Source organism: Pituophis catenifer, unplaced genomic scaffold (assembly GCF_029215685.1).
Source record: "Pituophis catenifer annectens isolate HBS135680 unplaced genomic scaffold, rPitCat1.0.hap2 SCAF_3, whole genome shotgun sequence".
Lineage (NCBI taxonomy): Eukaryota > Metazoa > Chordata > Lepidosauria > Squamata > Colubridae > Pituophis > Pituophis catenifer.
In genome coordinates, this window is record NW_027256883.1 from 172,011,473 (window position 1) to 172,034,813 (window position 23,341).

Genomic DNA, 23,341 nt, shown 5'->3' on the forward strand with positions numbered 1-23,341 from the left:
GCCGGAGCTCTCCTTATATTCGCTCCCGGCAGACGCACCGCCCCTGGACAGGGATTCAAATCTCCCGCCCGATGGCTGGCAGCCAATCAGGGCGGATGCCCTTATATGGACATAACACTCCTCCCCCCTTAGTCTGAACTGTCAATCTCATTTATAAAAGTCACGTAGTCGCGCAGGTACGTAGGACGCCTCGGCACCCTAGCTGACCTGCGCAGTCTCACTTGTTCTCCGTCTCCGACCTGGGTGGACGGGGCTCTGTCGTCTCCGGGCTCCCTCTCCGGAACCGGGCTTGGTTCGGCTGTCGAGTGAGCGGGGTCACCCCCAGCGCCTCCGGCCGGACCGCAGACCTTGGATGGCTGGTTCTGGTGGTCTTCTTCCTGGCCTGTGGATCTGTTTCCTCGCCTCGGTGGCTCGGTTCCGACCCGGGAAGAGCGTCTGAGTCTCGGTAAGTCCATCGTTTGCTCCTCCCTGGTCTCCCGGGCGCTGCGGTTCGGTTGCGGTTCGGCCTGGTGCCGGGTGGGTGGTGGTTCTGTTCGGTGCCCTCTGGACCGGCCCGCCGGCTGCGGGTGGTGCTGGCCCGTGTTGCGTTGTCCGACCTCGCAGGTGTGGCGTTGGTCTACCAGGTCGGGCTGGCGTTGGTCTACCCCGTCTGGTCGGTGGTGGTCGACCTGGTCGGGCTGTTGTTGCGGCACTACCTCTGCGGGGCGGCGGAGGTCTCCCCTGCCGGGGTGGTGCAGGTCTACCTGGCCGGGTTGTTGTCGGCTCTCCCTTCCCCCTAGTCCCTGGTCTACCGTCGGGTGGTGCCTGGGGTCATCCGGGTCGGGGTGTTGTTTCCTGGCTGCCTCTTGTGATGGGCGGGGGTCCCTCTCGCCGGGGAGTCGTGTGCCACCCTTGCCCATGGGTCGGGGGGTGCCCGTCTTGGATAGGTCCCGGTCTACTCGCCTGGAACTGCAGTCTCCCTGGCTGGGCTGGCATAGGCTGCTGTAACTGGTGGGGTGCGCTGCTCCTCCTCTGGGCAGGTCCCGGTCTACCTGCGGGCTGGGTTGGTGGTCCCTGGCCTTGCCGTGCCCGGTGCCCACCTGGCTGGGTTGGTGTTGCCATCCCCCGTGCGGTTGGCCCCGGTCTACCTCGCTGGGCTGCCGACGTGACAGCATCTGGTAGTGGGCTGGGCCAACCTTGTCGGGATGGTGCTGCTCTGCCTCGCAGGGGTGTTGTAGGCCTACCTCGTCGGGGTGTGGTAGGTCTACCTCGCCGGGGTGTTGTAGGCCTACCTGGTCTGGGTGTGGTAGGCCTACCTCGCCGGGGTGTTGGAGGCCTACCTCGTCGGGGTGTTGTAGGCCTCCCTCGTCAGGCTGGTTTTCATGTGCACCCCCCCACCTTTTTCGGAGTTGGTCGATGTGGCGTCTTGTGAACTGTCCATCTTCCAACTCGACGATGTAAGATTTGGGGCCGGTTGTGCTGGCAATTTTCCCCTTCAGCCATTTAGGAGAGCCGCTGAAATTTAGCGCGAAGATTGAATCTCCTTTGCTGAAGGCGCGGAGCGGGCGGCTGGCGGTTGCGGTCACTTCCGGGCTGTATTGGGGGTGCAGCCGGTCCAAGGGTGACCTTAACCTTCTGCCCATCAACAGTTCGGCCGGGCTCTTGTGGGTGGTGGCGTGTGGCGTGATGTGCTGTGTGAGGAGGAAATTGTCTATGCGCTCTTGCCAGTCCCCCGGGCCCATCTTGGTAAGGGCCTCTTTGGTCAGCCGGACCATGCGTTCGGCTTGTCCGTTTCCGGCCGGCCTGTAGGGGGCGGACAGGGCGTGGCGGATGCCCAGTCCTGCCAGGAAGGACTCCATGGCCAGGGATGTGAGCTGGGGGCCGTTGTCTGAGACCAGCACATCCGGCAGGCCATGTGTAGCAAAGAGGCGGCGCAGGGCTCGGATGGTCGCGTCCGTTGTGGTAGATGCCATGGGCACCACCTCGAGCCATTTGGAGAAGGCATCTACCACGATGAGGAGGTGTCGCCCTTGCATCGGACCCGCGAAGTCGATGTGGATCCTCGACCAGGGGTTGCTGGGGGTCTCCCACTTCGCGACTTCGGATTGCGGCGGCGCTGGGCGAACTTCTTGGCACGGGTCGCATCTGGAGACCCATTGTTCAATGTCTCTGTCCATGGAGGGCCACCAGACGTAACTCCGTGCCAGGGCCTTCATGCGGACGATGCCCGGGTGCCCCTTGTGTAAGGTTTCTAGCGTCCGCCGTTGCAGAGTGCCTGGAATCAGCACCCTGTCTCCCCATAGTAGGCAGCCTTTGATGGTGGACAGCTCCTCCTGTTTCCTTGCGAACGGGCTGAACCTTTCCTCTGGCTTTTCCGCTGGCCACCCTCTGAGGATCCAGGACTTCACTTGGCGGAGTGTGGGGTCCTTTTGGGTGTGGACGGCCACATCTGCGGATGACACCGGGCAGCTGGCGTCGTCATCAATGTGAAGTAGGTGGAGCGTGGGGGCTGGGTCCTCGACCGGCTTCCTCGACGGGCATCTGCTGAGGGCGTCAGCGTTCCCTATGGCTGTGCCTGGCTGGTGCACGAGCCTATAGGAGTAGCCAGCTAGGAAGATGGCCCATCTCGTCATTCTTGGGGACATGAAGGTCGGGGTTGGTTGGTCGCCTGCGAGGAGTCCCAGGAGAGGCTTGTGGTCTGTGACTATGGTGAAGCGTCTTCCGTAGAGGTATTCGTGGAAGCGCTTCACTCCAGCCACGATGGCCAGGGCTTCTTTGTCCAGCTGGCTATAGTTCCGTTCTGCGCCGGACATAGTCTTTGAAAAGTACGCGATTGGGGCTTCCGAGCCATTGGGCAGTTCGTGGCTGAGGACTGCCCCCACCCCGTAAGGCGACGCGTCGCAGGTCAGTCTGATGGGGAGCGTCTCGCTGTACTGGATGAGGACGCTTTTGGACGTCAATAGTCCTTTGATGGCCCGGAATGCCGCTTCCTCTTCCTGGCCCCACTTCCAGGAAGCCGATTTCCCCAGCAGGCGGTGGAGTGGCTCAGCAACTGTGGCTTTCTGTTTTAAGAAAATGGCGTAGAAGTTGAGCAACCCAAGGAAAGCCTGAAGCTCCGTTTTGTTTTTTGGGCTTGGAGCTTCATGGATTGCTTCCACTTTTGATTTGGTGGGGTGTATGCCTGTGCTATCAATGAGGAAGCCCAGGAACTCGACTTCCTGTACTCCTATGATGCACTTGTCCCGCCTGACCCTCAAACCCTTGTCCTTGAATCGCTGCAGGACAAGCCTGAGCCTTTCAAGGAGTTGGGGTCTCGAGTCACCGGAGATGAGCACATCATCGAAGTAAGGCACCACCCCTGGAACGCCTTGGAGAAGGCGTTCCATCATGGATTGGAATATGCCAGGGGCAGCGCTGACTCCAAATTGGAGGCGGTTACATTTAAATGCCCCTCTGTGCGTGACAATTGTCTGAGCCTCCGCCGTTTTGTCATCCACTGGCAGTTGCTGGTAAGCCTGGGCCAGGTCCAGTTTCGCGAAAATTGATCCCGATCCCAGGGAATGCAGCAGGTGTTGCACCACTGGGACTGGGTATGCGCTCTGTGCCAACGCCTTGTTGATGGTACAACGGTAGTCAGCACAGATGCGCACAGACCCATCATGCTTCAGTGGGGTCACAATGGGGGTCTCCCATGAGGCATGATCGATCGGTTCCAGTACGCCCTGGGCGATCAGCTTATCCAGCTGTTCATCTACTTTCGGCCGCAGGGCAAATGGAACTCGGCGGGGCTTGAGCCTGATTGGGGTGATTCCCTTGTCCAGATTAAAGGAGATTGGCCTCCCCACAAATTTCCCCAGCTTACCATCGAAGACTTCTTTGAACTCTTCGATGATGGAGTCGAGTTCGTCCCTGCGGATCTCGTGGATGCCCTGAAGTGAAAGTCCTAGAGGCTTGAACCACTCCACGCCCAGCAGGTTCGGTCGGCTGTGCTGCACGATGGTGATGGGCAGCTTTCCATCGAAGTCGTTGTACTTCACGTGGATGGTTGCTCTGCCTAGGATGTCGATGGGGTTTCCATTAAAGTCCACAAGTTTGTCTTTCGGGGCTTTCAGCTGGGTCCTTTTGTATGCCGGTTTCAGCTGTTGTAGGTGCTGCCAGTCCATGATGGAGAAGGCGGATCCGGAGTCTACCTCCATCTTGCACGGAGACCCCTCTGCTAGCAGCGTCACGTGGAACTTGGTGGTCCCCTCGTCGCTTGTGTGAGCAATGGTGGTGGTCTGGTGCACCGTTCTGTTTCGGGGAAATTCCTCCTCCCCGCGCCGGGACTGGTTTGAGGACCGTTTGGATGTCCTCTGGTTATCTTTGCGATTTTCCCGGAATCGCGGTCTGGGCGGCTCCGGGGCTGGGTCTGTGGCTCTGCAGGCCTCGGCGATGTGGCCCCTCTTCAGGCATCGGCGGCAGGTCGCGTCCCTCCATCTGCAGGTCGCTCTGGGGTGGTCGCCTCTGCAGCTGCCGCATCGCTCTCCGCGGTCGCCATGCGGTGGGGTTTCCCGCCTGGGAGGGCGGGACACCTTGTGGACGGCCATTTCCTCATCAGACTCGGATTGAGTGGTTGCCTCGTCCGATGAGGTTGGGCCCGACTTGTGGATCTTATGGATCCCTCTTGCTTTTACCATTGCAGCGGCTGCTTGTTCGGACGTTTCCGCCGCTGTTGCCTCGTCGAGGACGTCTTTAAGCGGAATCTTCTTCCTGCTGAGGAATTTCTTCTGCAGCCCCACATCTCGCATTCCAAACACAATGCGGTCCCGGATGGCATTGTCCACATTGTCGAACTCACAGTTGGCAGCGAGTTGGCGGAGCGCTGCCACGAATTCTTTGATTGATTCACCTTCCCGCTGGTTTCTTTGCTGGAAGGTGAACCTGTTTGCGATGGGGGTGCCTGTAGGTGCATAGTGCTCCTGTAAGACGTCCTGCAGGTCATTCCAGGACATCTCCTCGATGTCCCTAGGTGCCACGAGGTCCATCGCCATCTCTAAGACGTCCGATCCGCAATGAGCCAGGAAGAGGGCTCTTTTCCTCTCATCATCGAGGTTCTGGTATCCATTGCCTCGCAGGAACTGCCGGAATCGGACCATGTATGACCTCCACTTCTCCCGGGATGGGTCGAACGGGTTCAGCGCGGTCATCGGGGCTTGCGGGGTAGCCATTCTGGAAGTCGCTGTGGTGAGGTGCCGTCAGCTCTTTGGGCGATCGTGCCGTGAGTCTTTCTCAGGTTCTCTTCTCTAGTCCTTCGTCGCCAGTGTTAGATCAGGCGCAGGAACAGAAGACGTGACCAGCTTGATACAAGTAACAACTTTATTCACATAGTAACAAGTAAAAGAAGACTGCTGGCGCGCTGCCGGAGCTCTCCTTATATTCGCTCCCGGCAGACGCACCGCCCCTGGACAGGGATTCAAATCTCCCGCCCGATGGCTGGCAGCCAATCAGGGCGGATGCCCTTATATGGACATAACATTCCCAATCCAGATCAGGCCTCTACTGCCTGAGTCTTTTATTTGCTTTCCACTGTTTTTCTCCCAAGAGTTCATTCTGGGGCATCAGTGTCCAGGCTGGTGTCCTTGGTGTCCCAACAGAAGTATGTTACTGTTCTTTGTGTGGCCTGTGTTTATTGGTTCCTTTTACAAAGTTTCACTTCTTGGTGGGAAATCAAAAGGTTAATTTACAGAGTCTTTAATCCTTAAACTGATATACAGCTAGGAATTTCCCTGCCATGATTCTCTAAAAATCCCCAGAAGAAGCTGAGATTAAACATCTGACAAATTCCAGAATCACTCAATGAGAATAAGAAAACAAAGAGCTGACTCGGGTTGTGTATATCCCTGTCGCAAAAGTGTGCGGCAATCAACTGATCAGTTTTAGGTTCATACAGTGAAATATCTCTCCCAATTAAATTAATTATGCTTTAGCCCAGTGTATCAGCCCAGCCTATGAGAGGCCTGAATGCCACAGTGGCTTGTTTTCTCGTGTATCAATTGCTCAGCGCTGTTTCTGACTTGCGTAACACAACATTCCTTAATGCCAATATCTCTTCACAACCACAGCACTTCTGCCCAGCTTCTATGAATAAGATCCTTGCAGCTTTTTTAAAAAATATAACTCAAACTGGGTCACACACTGGACTGCACTGTGGTTTTCCTGTTTCTGTTTAAGACTGAATGTACATCCCAGAGAAGGAAGCCTGTCCTATTATTCCAGATGGGAAAGGAGAAAGCATTTTGCACATGAAAAGTGAAAAACTCACTTTTTAAAAAATGTTCAGGATATTCACACAATACACCAAATCATAATGTGGTTCAATATTATGGTCAAGATAAATACAGGTAAGCCCCGATTTATGACAATTGAACCCAAAGTTTCCATTGCTAAGCAAGCACTTGTTAAGTGAGTTTTGCCCCATTTAATGACCTTTCTTACCACTGTTGTAAAGTGAATCACTGTAGTTGTTAAGTTGCTAACACGGTTGTTAAGTGAACCTGCTTTTGTTTGTCTGAAGGATGTAAAAGGTTATAACTGACCACAGGGATGCTGCACTAGTCGTGTGTGAAAAGCAGCTGTAATCACTTTTTCAGTGCCGTTGTAACTACAAATATTTGTAAGATGAGGACTACCTGTATTCACCGCCTCTTTTATTAAGCCTTGAATATATCCAGCTATGAACTTAAAAGCTTCCTTTGATTTGATCTGCAAATCTTGCCTGACAGAGGCTGAGCCCAGAATGCCTTCTCTGGTGTTTTGTTTGTGGTACCTTGCCCTGAGAATGGGGGCTCAGTCAACTTGAGTGTCAGCACAGCTATTATTTCATGAGTCCTCGAGGATGAAGTTAGGCCTCAGATTAACCAGGGCAAAGAGTCTCCCCCTCCCCCCATCTCGCTAAGTGTCGGGGAAGAAAACCTTCCTTGCTGTGTAGAACGAAGAACCGGGGCAACAGCCGGTCCTGTTCCTTGCCTCTGAGCACGTACAGAATGACTCTTTTTTTTTTCCCTCACGACCCAATTTTTCCAGTCAGCTCAACTCAGCTGGATTCCGGGTTGAAGCGCGGGACTCCCGTTTGGCGAGGCCAACCAATTTGGAAGCCGGGCCAGGCAAATCAGCATTGGAAGATTTGCGCGGCGCGGGGCTCCTCGCCCGCCCCCTCCCTCGCTCCACCCTCCCTCTCCTTCGCAAGCCTCCGCAGGTCCCTCTTAAGAGCGCCTGCGCTGCTGGCCACCCGCCGGCAGGTCGCAGCTGTTGGGGCCGCCCGCCCGTTCGCCAGGGCCATGGCTTCCCCGGCTATCGGGCAGTACCCTTACCCGCTGCTGCTGGATAAGGAACAGCAGCTCTTCCTGCAGAGCCTGAGCGCCAACGAACGGAAGAAGATCCTCAAGCGCTCCGCTTCCAATGACATGAAGCAGCCGCCGCCGCCGCCGCCGCCAAGGCGGAGGCAGCCGCAGGAGCAAGAAGAGCCGCAGCCTCCCCGCGCTGTGGGGGCCGTGTCCCAGTGGGGCGCGGACGGAGGTAGCGGGCTGGAGAAGGGCGCTCTGAAGGCGGGACGCGCCGAGGCTCTGCGAGAGCGTCCTACGGAGAGCCGCGGGGCTTTGCCCTTCGCCTCCTGCCGCGGGAGGCCCCTCGGGAGCGCGGTGGAAGCCGAGCGTGAGGCGCCCGTCGGGCAAGCGGTTGAGGACGGAGCCGAGGTTCGCGCGGCTCCCATCCCGCCCGGAGAAGAGGCTGCGCTCGGGGCTCATTTAATACCCCGGGAGCTGCCCGCTTCTCCCGGCCCCGCGGCTAAGCCTTCCCGCTCCGGCCAGCACCACCATCACCACCAGCGGCTCCGGCTGAGGTCCGGAGCTCCTCGCCTCCTGCCCGACGTGCGCACCATTTTCGAGCAGCCGCGGGACCCCCGAGTGCGGGAGGAGAAGGGAGAAGGGCACCGCTTCGAAGGCTTCACTCTCTGGAAGGGCTGGTGCGACCTGTGCGGGGAGGCGGTGCAGCAGCGGGCGCTCCGCTGTGCCAGTAAGTTGCTCTCGTCCCACCCCGCCCCGCTGTAGGGAGCCGCTTCCTACCTTGTTTGCCCGAAAACGTGGCAGAGGCGAATTAAATCCCGGATCTGATCCTCCTTACTTGGATTTGGCAGGTGACATAAATATTCTTCCTGCCGGCACCTAAGCGATATCTAACTGTTGAGGACCCGATTCATCCACTCTCCTCCTTGGCCCTTGTTTATTGCATTCCCCGGCGTCGGGTTGCTCTTGATTTGCAGGGTAGGAGTAAGTGGCTACTACTCAGCGGTGTTCTCTTTCACTCCACGGAAGGGCAGCCCTGTCATTCTTCCTGCTTCTCTAACATCATCTTGTTCTTCTCCATCGTCAGCTTCATCTCTCGCCAACTCCAGTTACTGCCTCCAGCACTTTGGGCTGGGAAGGCTCCTTTTGTCCCAGAGTGATGTGTGTGTTGTGTGTGTCTCTTCCATATATAAGTTATTGCCCAGGGCAGGGCCTGTGTAACCTCGTTGCATTCAGTTTCCATCCTCATGAAAGCTCTCAAAAACCCTCCATCGCTTTGTGGTACTTGAACTGATTTTCTTAAGAGCAGAAAGCTTAAAAATTGGGCAAGATACCTTGAACTAGCTTTTGACTGTTGACCTGAATCCACATTTGTGTAAATGTCATCCTATTTTGATCTCTCTTACAATTGGGTTTTCTTCCCTTTTGAGGATGCCCTTTAGAAATGACTGCATGGTGGTCAGTTCAATCATTAAAAGCCTGTCATCCTATTGTTATCAGAATTGTGTTGATCTATGTTCTTTAGTCTGTTCAACTTGATCTCTGTTTACTGTTCTGTCCCATGTTAGGAATGAAAGATAAAGCCAATAGGTCTGAACTCTGGACAGTCTGTAAGTTTTAGATACTCTGTTCAGCTTTTCAGATAAATGACAGTAGCAATACAATGCAATGTTCTTATTTGGAATGGATGGATAATTTCTTTTTTGTTTTCTTTATGTTCCTGTGGGGAATTTTTTGCAATCTCTTCAGGGATGAAACTTACCATTTCCCCCCTGCTCTTGTGATTTGTGTGATTCTAAAGTCTATTCTGTTTCCACTGCGACTAGACTAGACTAGACTAGACTATATATACTATACTATACTATACTATACTATACTATACTACTACTACTACTACTACTACTAATACTAATACTAATACTAATACTACACACTATAACAGTATGAATAATGGGTATTTGCAATATATGCATGACTTGATTTGATCAACTTTTTCCCCCAAAACAAATGAGAGAATATGTAGAGAGTAAAATTATGGTGGGTGGGTGTTTGTGTATGTATATGTATGTATGTATTATATGTATATATGTAACTATGTGTATATATGTATCTGCGTATGTGTATATGTGTCTGTGTGTCTGTCTGTGTGTGTGTCTCTCTCTCTCTATCCCACAGATTTTCAAGCAGATTACTGAGACTCAGGACCTGTTTAAAAAACTAATATATTGTATTTAATATAGAAAGCAATTAGTAGTTGAATAATGTACTGTACAGAATTTTGCATCTTTTAGATTGATCTAGGCTTTATAACAATCTATTTTTTCCCTGAATTACTGCAGTAATGAATTCATTTTCTCTAACTATGAAGTCCAATTGGTTATCCAAAGGGTCTGCTGGTTCTTGAAACATAGCAAGGCAATCCTACACAGAGCCATTCAGAGGATATCTTGAATTCAGTAGGACTTATGCCTAGGCCAGTGAAATGACCCCACAGTCTAAGAATATTTAAATTGGCCCTACCAGATGAGAACAAATACAGTTCTCCAAACTGGATATGAATACATCATGGATTTCTGTTTTGGGTATTTCATGCTTCTGTTCTATATTCTTGCTATAAATGCCGAAGGCTGGTTGACTTTTTAATATTTCGGTGGGGTGATTTTATGAGCAGCTTTCTAGAGTAACTGCATAAACTGTTCCCTGAAGGAAAAAATGCTCATTTATAATTGGGAACTAAGTTGGAGTTGACAGTATGAAAATATGTTTTTTTAAAAAATCCTAACATTGTTTCAAGCACATCTCTTTAAGTGGTGCTATAAGGCTTTAATCATTAAACGGGGATAATGAAATGAGTGTAGCTTTTAACGAAGATTAAAATTTCACCTTCAGATCTGAATGGTACCATGCCACCTTGTTTTTCGCTGAGAGGTTCTATGAAGAGTATAAATATGTATTTTCTTTTTACTCCAGCTTTCTTAGCAACAAAGTATTTTGTCCTGCACTAAACACAATTGCAAATGTCCCTTGAGTAACTAAGGGATCTGTGTGAAAAGCAAAAAGTTGTATTTAGCACTAACAAGAAAAATAACATAATTTTGAGTCTAAGTAAGTTACAGCTTCTTAAAATTATATTCACCTTTATTAATATAAAAAACCCAGTTCATTGATTTCTGTTTTCCAGCTACCAAGCAATCTGTTATCTCATTAAAAATGGAAAGAGCTGACTTTAGTAGATGGAATTTTATGCTTTTCTAAAGTAAAGAATCAACTATTAGTTGCTTGCATGTTTGGTCATCCTAGAATTTTGTGTGTGTGTGTGTGAGTTATGGCTGCAACTTATATATCTCTATATCAGTCAGACTCACTTTTGCATATGTGGTATCTAGACTAGCTCTCTAAGACTGTAACTTAGTTGAAACTTTTACTTTCTCCGTTCCCTTTTCTCCTGGGTTTGTAAAGTCATTTTGTTGGGTAAATAGGGTTTTTTTTGGAAACTAGAGAGGTGGCATTTGTACACTCTTACTTGGCCAAATAATAATAGAGTTTGGGTTAAACAACTTGGATTTAGTAATCAAGAAAAGATAATCCCTCATTTTAATTGCTCTTGGTAGCACTTCTTGTAAACTAGGATGCATGGCTGTTTTTTTCATTCTTATGCAGAGACTTGCCACTTTGGATATTGTACTCTTATACAGCCCACATTTTTGGCAAGTCATAGAACTGCCACGGATTTTCCTTGATATCTTGAAGGTATTGCAACTTGCTTCTCGGTAGCAGAAAAGCTTTCTTCTGCTAGATCCAAGATTTCCCTTCCTGGATTCTCTTTTGTTCCCTTCATGATTTTAATAGTTTGCTTTTGAGTTCATACTTGATGAAGGGCTAGTTTTGTATTTGTTTTTTTTGGTAGGACTGTATCTGCAGAAGAATGGATGGGGTTTAAATCTGTTCTTGTAGAGCCTTTAAAAAGAAAACAGTAAATGGAAGAGAAAAGAGTTCCATTGGATCCTGCAGGCTCATATTAATGTTGTAGGATTATGTCCAGTCCTTTGATTTGGTTGCAAAGATATGGTCTTTTTTTTTCAGCAAATGAAAGTTTTGATCCTTATGGAAGTTCTTTGTATTACTGTTTCCTTAATTCCTCTGTATGTAAAATTCTCTTTTGCTTATAAAGCTTCATATAACTTGTAATAAAGGCCTATATTGTTTTAGCAACACTAAAATGACTTGACAAATGAATGTTTAAGTTAGAGTCAGGATGACAGTTCTCCCATCCTTGTTTTTTCTTTACTGTGGGTAAAGACGCTGAGAGACCTTGCTTGGTCTGCATTTTGAAGGAATCAAAACTGATCTAGCCTGTGAATATTTTTTGAGGAAAATTCTGTCACTCTTTTTTTTTTTTTTTTAAATATAGACTAAACTGGACATGAGATGATAAACATTCTGAATGAAATGTGCTGATCTGGCAATTCTAAACCTTGGCAACTTTGAGAAGTGTGGTCTTCAATTCCACTTACATTCCATGCTGGCTGGAAAATTCTGGGAGGACCATTTTGAAGATTGTAAGGTTGAGAAATATAGGACTAAGTTCTCTTACAATACTGTGGCTTTGATCACAGCCTGATTGGGAGGTAACAGATGTAGAAGATCTGAGTTTCATTCTGCAGTGAAGTTTATCTCAGTTGAACCTTTTCTTTACATTTGAATCACTGAGAGCCAGCTCATATCCAACACACGAACATATCCTACAGCAGGTAGTCTTCAACTTACAGCCATTTGTATAACAACCGTTCTAAGTTACAACGGCACTACACAAAGTGATTTATGACTGGTTCTTGCACTTATGATCGTGTACTCGGCATGATCATGTGATCAAAATTTGGGCACTTGGCAACTAGCATGAATTTACAATGGTTGCAGTATCCTGAGGTCATGTGATTGCCATTTGCAATCTTCCCAGGGGGTCTCAAACTAGCAAAGTAAATGAGGGAAGCCAGATTCACTTAAACAACTGCAGAAAAAAGTTTGTAAGATTGGGCATGACTCACTTAATGGACCCATTTCTTAGCAACTGAAGTTCCTGTCCCAATTGTCATACATTGAGGGCTACTGTTGTTCAGTTTCAGCACTTGTTAAGGTTTAATATTGTTTGGTCTTGATGTATCATTCAGTCAAATGAACCTACTCATTTTCATACAAAGAGCTTAGGGCCGATTCCATGTAGCTTTTTATATTTAAGTTGGATATATTTAGGAAAAATTCCTACCCTTTAGATGTCAGGAAATAAATTTTGCCTGGTTTCTTTTCAATGGTTCCTTTTTTAAATACATAACTTTTATTAAGAATGTTGATTGCTAAAATCTAATACAAACTAAACTTAAAGAAAAAATGGAGACAAACAAAGTGCAAGGAAAAAGAAAAAAGTAAGAACATAATAAAGAGAAAAGAAATATATAAAGTGATTTCAAATCTTCATCATAACAAATATAAAAAAACCCAGAAACTCTTTGCACACTCTAAAGTTACAAACATCTCTTCATTGCATATGCCATGTCTTCTCTATAAACAAATTTATAAGACATCAACAAAAGGTCCATAAAGGGTAGCCAGAAATAACAATGTATCTTACTTTAACCTTGATCAACTAAACTAATATTATGTTCATTCCTTTTGCTTCTAGCAGTCTTACGCTTTATTCAAATATTGTTTTAGGATTTAATTTCTCTTTATTTCTTCTATGTCCCATGTCACAGAGTTCTTCAAGGCATTAATACATCTCTTTTGTAAATCTAGTAGGAAAAAATTATCCAAGTCTCTCTTTTAATGTGTCATTTGTATTTTTTTAATTTTGAAACCTGAGCCACTTTCTTTTGTAGATCCAGTGAAACATCCTTTTATAAATCAATCTCTTGACCTGTCAGTTGTAAATCCATATTCAATGCTATCTCTATTTTGTCAGATAAAATTTGTTCTACATTTGTTCAATGATATCTTTTGGGCATAGTTTATCCATAGAAGCAGACATCATCACTGGTATTTTGATCTCATGGTTACTATTTTCTGATTCAATTTTTCAGAAGTCTCCTCCAGTATTTTTAATTGTCATAACCATCTTGCAGAACTACATATCTTTCTTGTACCTAAAATCTTTAGTCTTCTCTAGTGTCCAGTTTTTGAAATTATGAAATTGTTTATGTTGTGTCTTGTAAAAATCAAAACAATATCTATTTCTTATGAGAAATGGTATTTTATCATTGATTCCAAAATCTTATTGTAAAAGTTTCAATATTCCAACTTTATCTGGACTCTTAGTCCATTTATAATTTTTAAAAAATAAAACTTATTTAGCTTTTTTTTTTTGTTTATTTTGGTTTCCTTACATTCCTAACATTATGATTAAAATTTTGTTCAGGATTAAAGACACACTCACCCTGTATTTTCAAACTTGTCATTCCGAAGGTCTCTAATAGCTTAGAAGTAGTTAATGAGAAAGTTCCAAAAGTGATTAGAAAGTGAAATTTGTGAATTTAGTATTAAAATATTCTGCTGTGGTTGCAAGCATAATGGCTAAGCCTGTCATTTCCAGGTGCTCAAAAAACCTGCTGTTCTGTGGTCTCCTTGTGAAGAGCATTCATCCAGAGCACATGAGGGCAATTTCCATCCTCTCCTTATTGGGAATTTTCAAGGTTTAGGGGTTTGAGAAGGTCTTAACATGGAATGTAGGAAATCCATACAAACCTCATCCTTTCATACTCTGAAATATGGTTTTCATTGCATTCCAATACTAAATAGCCAAGCCTTCTCTCAACTGGGAATATTCAGATTTAGTGCACTACAACTCCCATCATCTTTAGCCACCATTGCATTGGCTGGAGATGGAATTTTGTTAAGTTAGGCTGGGGGAAAAATGGATTAAGATTGTCCCCTTCAGATTTGAAGGAGCAGATTGGGGGACCTGTTTGCTTTGTTCATTCTTCAGCTATTTATTTATTTATATACTACCTTTATTATTGTTATAAATAACCAAGGCAGCAATCACCTAATATTCCAAGGCAGCAGACACCTAATATTCCTTCCTCCTCCTGATTTCCCCAGTATGACAACTCTATGTGGTGGGTAGGGCTGAGAGAAAGGGACTGGCCCAAAGTCACCCAGCTGACTTTCATGCGTAAGGTGACACTAGAACTCGCAGTTTCCCAGTTTTCTAGCTTGGTGCCTTATTCACTGGGATTCTATGTTCTGTACTACAAAATAAATTTATATGCCATGTAAGTGAACAGGCTATGTTGTTCTTCATGTGTAAAAATGACAATAGAAATAGCCTATAATTTATTTTGTTCAGAAAACATTACAGCAGAGATTTTGTATGAACTTTCAATAAATCACAAAGAAAGCTACATTGCTAATTAGATATTTTTCAGAATGATTTTTTTCTTTATAATGTCATCTTTTCCTCATTTTGGAATAACACCCTGAGAATTTCTCATCTGTCATAAAAAGGTACAAACTCAACAAAGAGTTTAGGTTAGGCTTTAAAGCGGACAAAATTAATGCCATTTCCAAAAGAACATTTTTTGAAATCCAAAAATGCTAAGAATTATTTCTTGTTGGCCTTCCTTTCAATATTGTGTTGCTTTCTTTCCCAATTCTCCTTTCCTGGTTTATGCTGATGTGGAATTGCTTTCCTTCCCAACAGACCCAGGTGGCTGACCAGCCAAGTGTAACTGGTGCATTTTGAGAGACTGTAAAATGATGATTGCACTACTTAAGTGTCAGTGGCATGTTGCTTGCAAATGAATTGCAAAGCAGCTGGGAACCCAGCTTGATGTGTCATTGGAATGTCTCAGGTCAGGGTGAAAACTGTGTCTTAAAAAAAAGCTAAGTAGAAGCAATTCCTGATGTCAGAGATAGTCTGGTTAAATATTTCTTAATTTTTAGAAGAAAATCAGATATTTATAGTAAAGGATCATAGAATATGTAGCATCAAAGCCAAGTCAAGACAGGGTCCTTAATTGCCTTATTAGGGAATCATGCAATTGCCTAACCACATCAGCCAAGAATTGATGCAAGAATCTGAGAAAATGGATAAGCAGTTGAGTGACTTGTTCATCTAGGCCAGCCTTTTTGGATCAGTGGGTTCATCTGGTATTTTCAAGTGTTGTGAGGACTCTTGCAAGAGCAATGTAGTGGCCTAGTAGTGAAGGTGCTTGTCTCCCACTCAGAATGTTGAGAGTTTAATCCTAGGTAGTGACAGATGTTTTACTACAAGACTACCTAACAATTCTTCTTCCAGCAGGACATTCCTGCCTAATCCCTGCTTGCTTTTGTTCTTTTTCCAAACAGACATTGGGATGGAATTCCCTTTTAATCTTCTTTTTAAGCTTGTGGGGCCCAAAGGCATTCTTGGAAATAGAAATGCACTTTATTTTGCCTGTCTCATATCAGGGAGAGAGAAGTTAGTGATTAATTAGGACAATGTGGAACCACAATATTATTTTGGAAATCAGATTTCTGCCTCACTAACTCTAAATAGGTTAGGCCCACTGTGGTGAGTTAAATATCATAAGGTGATTTTTCTGGAATACAGACAAAGAAAGAAGCAATTTTTCCCAGATTGTTTCACAGGGAGGGGTATTTTTAGTCTGGCCCAATGGCAAATTTATACTAGGGTCTGGTGAAAGGGCTTGCCACCAGGCAAACCTATAGTAGAAACTAAAACTATTCTCAGAATTAGTTCTTTTTATATCAGGTTACTAATTTTTGCTTTTACCTTCTCATAATTGTCTCTTTATTACTCTTCAAAGGAAACACTGCAGTTGCTACATTTCTATATGATTCATAGATCTTTATACTTTTTTAATCTTTAATTTGTTTTTGCAAAGTGTTTAAGGCAACACATTCCTTTAGCAGGTGTGGGCCTTGTTTGGATGGTTCATGGCAGGAAATGATGGGTGTTACAATGAGCAAAAACCTTTATAAACAGGAGAGTTTGGAATGACATTCCTTCTTTCTGCATTCACTTTATTTATTTATATATCACATTTATTATTTATACAAAAAATTCAATGCAGCACATTCAGCGCCTTCTTTCTCCTCTCTTCTCCACAACAACAATCCCATGAGGTAATTTGGGCTCAGAGAGAGATGACTGGCCTAAAGTCACCCAGTTGGCTTTTATGGCTGAGGCAGCATTTGAACTCACAAACTCCGCGCTTTCTAGCCTGGAGCCTTAACCACTAGACCAAACCGGCTCTCCTGAAATGCTAGGGCTAGTTTCTTCTGCTGTGCTGAAGTTTCGATGTTGGAGTTGAACCTTTGTCAGAAATAATGGAAGTTGGTCTGAAAATGGAAGAGTAGGTTCATACTAGGATCCAGCCAATTCTTGCCATGGACATCTTGGCTTTAATAAATGTATAGATGTGATTTTGAGAATCCAACAATTGGTTTATCAGCACTTTAAAATTCAATTTCAGAGGGACATTTCAAAGTAAGCTTTCATTTGTGCTTGATTCAGGGAAGTGCTCAAATTGCAAATGTACAGATGGAAGTGGAGTCATGCATAGCAACCCTTAGGAGTTAGAACCTTGCTCATAGGATTTCAGCTCCCAAAGAAAACCCACACAAGTAGTCTTTACTCAGATGTTCATGACTGTTCTTTTTGTGTTTGGCCCATCTTCACATTATTAATGCTTACAAGAAACTACAGTCAATATTTTTCCATAGTGTACCAGGTTTTAGGACTTTGATTGAGATAAGTTATAATATTAAAATTATTTTTAAGAGCAGCTGATAGAATTTTAAATCTTTCTTTTGCTATAGTGTTGATTAATAGTGAAGAGGTCCATGCAGCATGGGCTGTATGATTCCTGCCAGTGAATTAGCAAACTCTCTTCTGAGTTTTCTTAGCTCGTGTAATCAGGCTTCCCAAGTACAGTAGTTTCAGTTGCCATTTGAAAGCTATTTTATAGTGTTACGATACTGAATATAGCTGCATTATTGTGCATGTTCAGTAATTACAGATGTGTGTGTGTATATATGAGAGGGAGAGAAAGAGAGAGAGAGAGAGATGAGTATTCAGTAGATATTTTGATCTGGACAAAGAAGCTATAATTTCCCTCCAGGATACAGTGATTGCTGTTTATTATACACTGCCCAGAGTCCTTCTATGAGAGAGGTGGGCAGTTCCAAAATGTGATAAGATAATTGTATTTAATTTTTTCTTATTTAAGAGTAAATTGTGTAAAACTATCAGAGCTTCAGCTATGATATTTACAAGGCAGATGGGAAATTTTCTAGAGATATATGCTGAATTTAGACTGATTCCTGAATGAATGAATGAATAAGTAGCATTGCAAATTGCATTTTGCTATGATAAAGTGAGAAATTTGAGTTGCAAATCCTGCTTACTTTCTTTTAAATTATCTTCAGTGCTGGTAATATGGTGAGATAAACCTATGAGTTTCTGGGAAGAAAAATAAGATTCAGATGTGCAAAATGGTGTTATATACATTCTGCCCTAGCTGAAAAATATGGCTAATGAGCTAGATATACAAATCTCATAAACAACTTGATGCAGCCTTCTCATCTGCTATTTGAACTACAACCACTAAATCTCTAACCAAAGCCTTAGTAATTGAAAAAGAATTGTAAGTTACAGAAATTACCTTTGTCTTTGTAAAATGGAGACATGATATTTTGTGATGCTGTACATTCTGAATAGCAGTAGCAAAAATGGCAAAAGTAATTAAGATTTGCTTACACTAACAATACAGGTGGTCCTTATTTAGCAAGTGCCTCTGGCAGCAACCATTCACAATTACGATGGTGATAAAAAATAAACTTTGTGACCAATCCTTGCATTTACAACTCCAGGGGAAATCTGAAGTCAGATCATAAGCAAAGTTGCAGTTTCACTTAGCAATGGCTTCATTTGACAACTGAATTGCCAGTCCCAATTGTGGTTGTTAAACCAGGACTATCTGTGATTGAGTCTTTCTGGCCACCTTCTTCGTAGCAAACTGTATTTTTCCTAATCCAGCTACATGTCCCTGCCCCAATCAATGTTCTGTTCATCAGATCACAATTTCTAGTACTTGAATCATTAACTCTAGTTCATAGAGAGATAATTCATGATGAAGCATGTGGAAATATTGTAAGGTAATTGTGCATGTGTAGAAGATGAATACAGACTTATTATGGGTAGTTACCAATGGGCGTCCATGAACCAGTTTTATTTATGTCATTAGACATGTCCATATTTGATTGTATGTGTCTTGATTGTTCAAATACTCATCAACATTTTGGAAGTTTTCTTATTTGTCGTTATTGAAAATATGTATTTGTACTTTAAAACAAATAACACAGGCTCTTTCCAGGCTAGGTCTTTATTTTGTCAGTTCAAACAGAAATTGTGGTGGAAAATATGATGTCAGTAGGATCTAATTCTATTATTCCCTTAATATCTATTCATAATAGTGTTATTTTACTCACAGGCCTGTTTTAATGTTTTAATATCCTTAAAGATGCAGCAGATTAAGATTACTGGTGTAATTTTTGTCTAAAATAATCTTAATTCAAAACTAGAAAAAGATTGCGAAAGCTAAGGATATTTGAAAGAAGCTTTGCTAAAGAAAGAGATGGCTTCTGGCTCTCTGTTGACTGTAGCCTCTTCCGTTATGTTGCTTTATCTTATCAGGCAAAAAGTCCCAGAAATAGAAAGTTTTCCATGCATTACAGAAGCTGCCTTGGAAGTTTGTGGACTGCAGTGTTTGCTTTTAGTTTGAAAGGGGGGGGGGAGGAAGGAGACAAAAAGGCAAGGAAAACTGCAAGCGCAGGACTCTGAATTTTGTAACATAAATAAATTGTAGAGATAAAACATTTGCTGCTTTCAGTAACATTCCGCATTCAAGCACTTGCCTGCCTGTCTGCTGTGCCTAAAGAAACTATTGATCTTCTGTTAAAAGAATGACAGAGGGAGAAGGAGAAGCAGGAGCTGCAGCTTGCTTTGGATTAGTAACAAAGAGAATCCGCAAGTTCTTCAGGCATTTTCCTAAGTCTAAGTCATGGTCAGAGGGTCTTCAACTCCGACTTAAGAAGCCCAGTAGACCGGTTTTATTGGTCAAAGGTAAGTTCTAATAGTTTGAGTGAAAATATGCCCTGGCTAACTGAAAGATATGGGGTGTTAGTTCCTGATGAAGAAAACAGAAGATCTCCAATGCTACTTTGCACATTGTTTATAAAATGTCTTGACTCAAACAACACTTTTTTGGGGTAAAGTTTTGAGTTTTACTTGGGCAGTGGGTTGTATACTCTATGAGTTGATTAAGCAGTCTAATGATTAAAGAACCTTATTCTATGGAAAACTATTTCATCAAGCTCACAAGTTAGCAATAACTGATAATAGCAATAATAAATTACTGTATAAATGGTATAGTGTTCTAGCAATGCTTTTGCAAGTTGCAAAAGAAATATCACTTGTATAGATTTGTGTATATTGTTGGTTTTGATCATGTGAATACAAATGTTAAATTTTGAAGTGTAGCACTTAACATAGCATGTTTTTTTCTTTTGCTTAAATAGCATGCTTTTTTGAAATAGTGAACATAGGGAAAACCATTGGAATTTCAAAACTTGCCTTCCTTTGTAAAGATTTGATAGAAGCAAAAAGCTCATAAAATAAAGTTAACAACTGTAAAATTAGCATATTTGAGGTGTGTGGTGGTATAAATTGTTATTTTATGACTTTAAAATTATTTTTGATTGGAAAAAATAGACTTAATAACCAGTATGGATTCTATTTTGTTCTAAAGACATTAGAATTACATGTTTTATTTAAAACATCTCTATATTGTTTTAATTCGAGTTTGGATTAGAAATATCTCAATAGTATTTCGACTATACCATTCTTCTTTAAGCTATCTCATGGTAGAATCTGTACTGAGTTATCCTGTTGGTCTGCTGACTTCATGGAATGAGAAGTGGCTTGCTATTTCAAACAGGCCAAACATTTTCCTTATTCTTTTTCCTTTACTCTTTTCTGAAGATGAGAAAAAATAGATTTAATACAATCAATCAAGCATGGATAGCATAACAAGGATCAGCAGGGTAGCTGTAATCCAGAGACATCCAGCTGGGGCACTCTTCTATAAGAACTGCCATTCCCCCCCCCCCCACTGCTATTTTACACATTGACTATAGTAATTATGGGGTATTATTTTTGCCCTTGTGATTGAATTTCAGTGCAATAAGTGTAACCCATTGTTTAAGTGGATGAGCAGGAGAGCATAACACCCTTTTAATATTTTACTGTATTGTTCAATGAAAACTACCCTTATATATGATAATTTATTCTTTTATTATGTTCCCATTTACAAGATATGGACAAATGTGGTTTAAATGTCATATTTTGGTCTAGAAGCTTTATGTACTAGTTTTATTTAGCAGTGTTTTGCATTTGCAGCTTTTAATGTAAGTTGGTTTTCTCAGTTTTTCTTTTGAATTATCCATTTAGGTCAATTGAATTTTAACAAATATATGGAGGTTGAACTCTAAACGACTATTAAGTATCGATTAAGTACATTTGTTCTGATGAAGACTTGGCTACCATGTTTAGTTGTGAACATAGAACATGAACACTAAAAGTTATTCTTCCTAAATTATGAGGTTTTCTGATTTAGATTAAAGTTTTATTTACCGTGCATGTATTTATATTACAGTATTAAAGATTTAAATTCTAATTAGTATAAAACATTTAGAACAATTGCAAAGATAGCATATTTTATTAAAGTTGCATTGTAAGAAAAGCTCTCATTTTGCTAAATTTAAGAGTTAGGTGATATGTTTCACCTTGAAACCAGTTGTTCTTTCTGAGCTATGTCATATTGTTTCAACCTAAAGCTGGTGTTCAGTTTCTAAAATTAGCTTTCTCATTCAGTCACTGAAGCCATTACATCTACTTGGAAGGTGATAGGGAGTACTGCTTTTAACTATAAGGGAGCCTCTCCACTCTGGCATTCTCCAGAAGTTTAAGGACTGCAGGTACTAGATTTTCCAGCTAGCATGACAGAATTCTAGAAATAAATCTTGTGACATACATTGAAGATACCCAGTTGTAGAAAGCTTCTCTACAGAAATTCCTAATGACTGCAGGCCTGACAATTGAATGTAAGAAAAATGGTGGTTTATTATCAGGATTTTGAGACAGGCATACACATTTTTAGCTAATTCTCAGATGAGGAACCAGAAAGACTGCCAGGATACATGTTGCAAGTTAGTTACTGAAAGATCTACATGAGAGAAACCAAGGAAGATAGGACATTGGGAAATCATCAACCACAGGGAAAAGGTAGGAAGGATTCTTTTATTGGCAAAAGTGGAAAACGGTTTAAACAAAATTCAGACTTCTTTCTCTGTAAATCTCTTCAATGCAGGGATGTCCAGTCCTTTGGTGGCAAAAGGCCATGCTTCTCCTTTCAAAAGTGTGATCATTGCATAAGACATGGCAGCTCTTACTACAGGCAGTATGGGATGGTTTGGGGAAAAGTTTAAGGAGTTATTTTTAAAATTGTGATAGGTATGTTTTAGGGCTGACATTCCCCATAGCTAATAGACAACACAGTTTTCATCTGTTTGCAATTGAAAATAATGAAGATCTATGCCTTAGCTTCCACTAACTGCAAAAAAGTAAATAAAAATTGTGGATCAAGGGCTGCAAATTGCCTAACCTTGTTTAATAACTAGTTACACCCTGTTTTCTATACAAGATTGCAGCTCAGTTCTGAGATAGTCTTCAAGGCCAGTCAAATGACATTGTCCTGAGAGGCAGAAGATTCAAGGACATCTTTAACTGGGTGTCACTTTAACTGGGTGTAGTTAATGATAGTACTTACTGCATAACATGTTATTGAAACAGTTGTGAAAAGATTTTTCATCTGGAGAGAGCAGCAATGTTATGGTTCCCCTTCTATAGACCCTTTTACAATGCTCTAACAAATACATTGCTTTCATTGGATTATTTCTTGCCCAGATAGATGAGATTTAAAAATGCTTTTTGCTATTAGCAAAATTAGGGCTGAGGTAGAGGAACGAAGGAAGTAACAAATAATATGCAGGGGTATGTCAACGTTAATGTGGAGAAGATAAATTCGGGAAGGGGTCAAGGAGCAATTTCCTGTGGTTTTGTTTTATTGATTGATTGATTGATTGATTGATTGATTGATTGTTTAAATTTATATACCGCCCTACTCCCGAAGGATTCAGGGTGGTGAACAGCCAAAAGATAAAACACGCATAATACAAAATTTAAAAACAATATAAAAGCCCATTAAATAATTTGGCCCAAACAATTTAAAACACCCCTATTATTTTAAAACAAATTTAAAATTAACAATTAAAAAGGAGGTTAGGCCAGGCCAGCCTGTTGAAATAAAAAGGTCTTGAGGGCACGGCGGAAAGTGCGTAAGTCCGGGATCCTCCGTATCTCCGGGGGGAGCTTGTTCCAGATGGCAGGTGCCCCCACAGAGAAGGCTCTCCCCCTGGGGGCCACCAGTTGATACTGTTTGGCCGACGGCACCCTGAGGAGCCCCTTTCTATGGGAGCGTACTGGCCGGTGAGAGGCTACTGGTGGCAGAAGGCGGTCTCGTAAGTACCCCGGTCCTAAGCCATGGAGTGCTTTAAAACTTTTTAAAGGTTTTAAAATTCATGGTACCTGGTTAAAAGATATTTGCCTTCTCCAGATGGTTCTCTCTGCTATGACAGTGCAAGAAGTGTTGTGCAAATGTGCATCTCTTCCTCCTCTTCCTCTCTGTGTAAGAAATAGTCTTACAATTTGAATCAAAGTATAGTTTTCTATAAAGTCTGAACTGATAAATGGGTTTCAGCAATCCACAGAAAGTTCCTGTTTGATTCAAATAATAATCATAATAATCATAATAACAGAAGCACAGGTTCTCCTAATGTAGCAGAGGAAGGGAAGCGCATATCACTTGCTGGAATTGGTGTGCAGGCTTCTTTGAATCAGAGTTGTGTTTTAAAATTAATTTTCTGCA

The 23,341-nt window shown here is 43.3% G+C and overlaps 1 protein-coding gene across 1 annotated transcript in view; it reads left to right on the forward strand.

Annotated features, from left to right (window-relative positions):
* The first annotated feature begins 7,295 nt into the window (after nucleotides 1-7,295).
* Nucleotides 7,296-23,341, forward strand: part of RASSF5 (Ras association domain family member 5) — an 81,291-nt gene continuing 65,245 nt past the window's right edge. Inside the window, exon 1 of the mRNA XM_070939797.1 lies at nucleotides 7,296-8,028. Within this exon, the coding sequence (XP_070795898.1) occupies nucleotides 7,296-8,028 (733 nt within the window). The remainder of the gene's footprint in view (nucleotides 8,029-23,341) is intronic.